The sequence below is a fragment of the Scaptodrosophila lebanonensis genome, unplaced genomic scaffold (genome assembly GCF_003285725.1).
Source record: "Scaptodrosophila lebanonensis strain 11010-0011.00,11010-0021.00 unplaced genomic scaffold, SlebRS2 tig00000159-arrow-arrow-pilon, whole genome shotgun sequence".
In the NCBI taxonomy this organism is placed as follows: Eukaryota; Metazoa; Arthropoda; class Insecta; order Diptera; family Drosophilidae; genus Scaptodrosophila; species Scaptodrosophila lebanonensis.
Genome location: NW_022060596.1, coordinates 75,205 through 77,531, shown reverse-complemented (window position 1 = coordinate 77,531; position 2,327 = coordinate 75,205). Strand labels below are relative to the sequence as shown.

The 2,327-nt window shown below is 44.1% G+C and overlaps 1 protein-coding gene across 2 annotated transcripts; it reads left to right on the top strand.

Moving 5' to 3' along the window:
* Positions 1-509: 509 nt before the first annotated feature.
* LOC115629615 (exopolyphosphatase PRUNE1-like) lies at positions 510-2,110 on the top strand. 2 transcript variants are annotated; one of them, XM_030526114.1, is made up of 2 exons: positions 510-821; positions 900-2,110. In XM_030526114.1, the coding sequence occupies exons 1-2, from the start codon at positions 774-776 to the stop codon at positions 2,022-2,024; spliced, it is 1,173 nt and encodes a 390-aa protein (XP_030381974.1). In that variant the 5' UTR covers positions 510-773; the 3' UTR covers positions 2,025-2,110. The 2 variants fall into 2 exon arrangements, with proteins under 2 accessions (XP_030381974.1, XP_030381973.1); XM_030526113.1 differs by having other exon boundaries at positions 894-2,110.
* The last annotated feature ends 217 nt before the right edge of the window (positions 2,111-2,327 follow it).

Here is a 2,327-nt window from a genome sequence, read left to right as displayed (position 1 = left end):
GTCAAACTTTTAAAATATCAACAGAGCAACTCAGGGATACAAATTTGACAATGTTGACAATCGATCAACATCGGCCTACAACTATATAAAAATGAAGAACCCTTTCAGTTTGCATTTGGCAAATGTGTGTTTTGTTGAATCTTTTTGGTAAGCAGTGTTATTTGAAAAGCAATTGTAAACTTCAATTAGAAATTTCGGATTTCATTTGACGAATTGGTCTTGCTCAAAATATTTCATATATTAGAGACATTTTGAGTGAGCTAATGGTTTAATTTTTGGTACTAGTTTCATTTTGAATCAGGAACTTAATTTCCGATAGTATTTTTTAGCAACATACATTGTTGTTATTTCCTTTAAATGTTCCTTTTCTAGTTGCTTTTAAATAGAGATTGTAATTCGAATCTATATATCCTCGTGAATTTATTCATTTATTGCTATAATCATCAAACACATTAAAGTAAGACTACAGCCTTCATATTAATTCCCCTATAATAAAAACAAATTTAAATTGTTACGTATATAGCTGCCATAATTCGGATAGTTTTCGCTTTGACCGTTTTTTCATTAACCCTAGCCTCGCTTTGGACAATCAGAGCAAGAGTATTGTTTGCAAAGTGTTGCTGTATTTTGTCGGCTGGCGGCCCAATGGGAGATGCCTCGCTGTCCTTTGTCATGAAATTTGAAATTTCAACATTTGTTCGCGCATAAGGTATAGAGGAAAGGTGTAAGTGGACAAAGGAAGAGGCCCACATCAAATAAATCAAAAAACGAGCATGGACTTTCTGAACTTTTTGATAGATTCGCAGAGAAACATTGATTGGGTAAGTGGAGATCTCTCTCTCCTCCTTTGTGCTGCCCTCGCATTTCCGAATTGACATCCGAACACTTCTTAGCAACAGCCCTACGGACCCGAATTTCTGTATGTTGTCCTCTCCCACGAGGTGTGCGATTTGGACTCGTGCGCCAGCACCCTGGCCATAGCCTACTACCATCATCGGAACCGTGGTCCAACGGGTCATATATTCATGCCCGTCCTCAACATGCTGCGTCGCGACTATCCAACCAAATCGGAGGTGCGCTTTGTGTTCAGTAAGCATGGCATTGAGCCCGAAACCCATCTGGTGTTTCGCGATGATGTTCCAGAGGTTGTCATGCTTCGTGCTCGCTTCATACTGGTCAACCACCATGTGAGCCCCTTCCACTACAATGTTGAGAAGGTCTATGATTACAGGCCACTTCAACTTGAGGCCGCCCGCCTGCCCATCTATTGTCAACGTATTATGCATCCGACTGTATCGTGTGCGGCCTTGATTGCCGAACGGTATACCAATGCCAACCTGAACTTTTCTGGAGTGCGTTGCCCGATCGTCTTCGAGATGCTACACTCTGCCATCCTTCTGCAGAACTGCAACTTTGTGCAGAGTGAGGAGCAAGCTCAGAGTCTGCGTGATTATCAAATGTTGAGCGTTCTCGAGCAGAACTTGGACCCGAAGATGGAGGAGCAGCGCGACTCACTCTACAACTCTCTGGTCTATGCCGTCTTCAATATGAACCATCTCACCTTGCCGCAAGTGCTGAGGCGGCAGTTCAAGCTCCTGCGTGCCACCAATGGATTGCGTTTGATCCGTGTGGGGCAATGCTGCTTTCCCATGGCCGTTTCACGCTTCATATCCTACGAGAATGCAAATGTGGCGATCCAGCAGTTTGCCAACGAACATGGCTGCGATTATTTGCTGATTCTAGGCACGAGCATACGATATGGCGGTGGATTAGGCGTTAAGGAAATGGGCCTCATACCAGTCGATGGACTACGCGATGTCGAGACTCGGCGACTGTTTGACCACATTATCATTAACTTGAACGCGGCCCACAATCCACTGCTCTGCATGGAGGCTCATCGGGATTTGGATTTCATGCAGGGTGCCTTTTACTTCCTCAATACGTGGAAAATCACATTCTATGACATCTTACAGCTGATGCAGCGCATCCTGTACGATTGGCTGTCGGAGGATGTGCGCGGCTAATAACAATTGACTGATCTCTAATAGCTAATGGCTTCAGACCACCTTTCTCAAATACATGTTCTTTTTCGCTATATGTGCGTGTCGAATTCAGAGGCTTTAATCCTGGGTACTGGGACAGGTACACAGTTAAGTGCGACAATAGGGGCACAGCATGAAAGAAACGGCCCGCTGAGATCCTATGTGGGTGTTGTCGTTGTCGTTGTTGCTGTTGCAATTTGTTGGCCCGTTGGTTTGTTTATTTGTGTTGCGACTTCAGACAAAAAGCCGACTTTTGACTTTTAAAATAGCGGCTGTCTGTCAAAC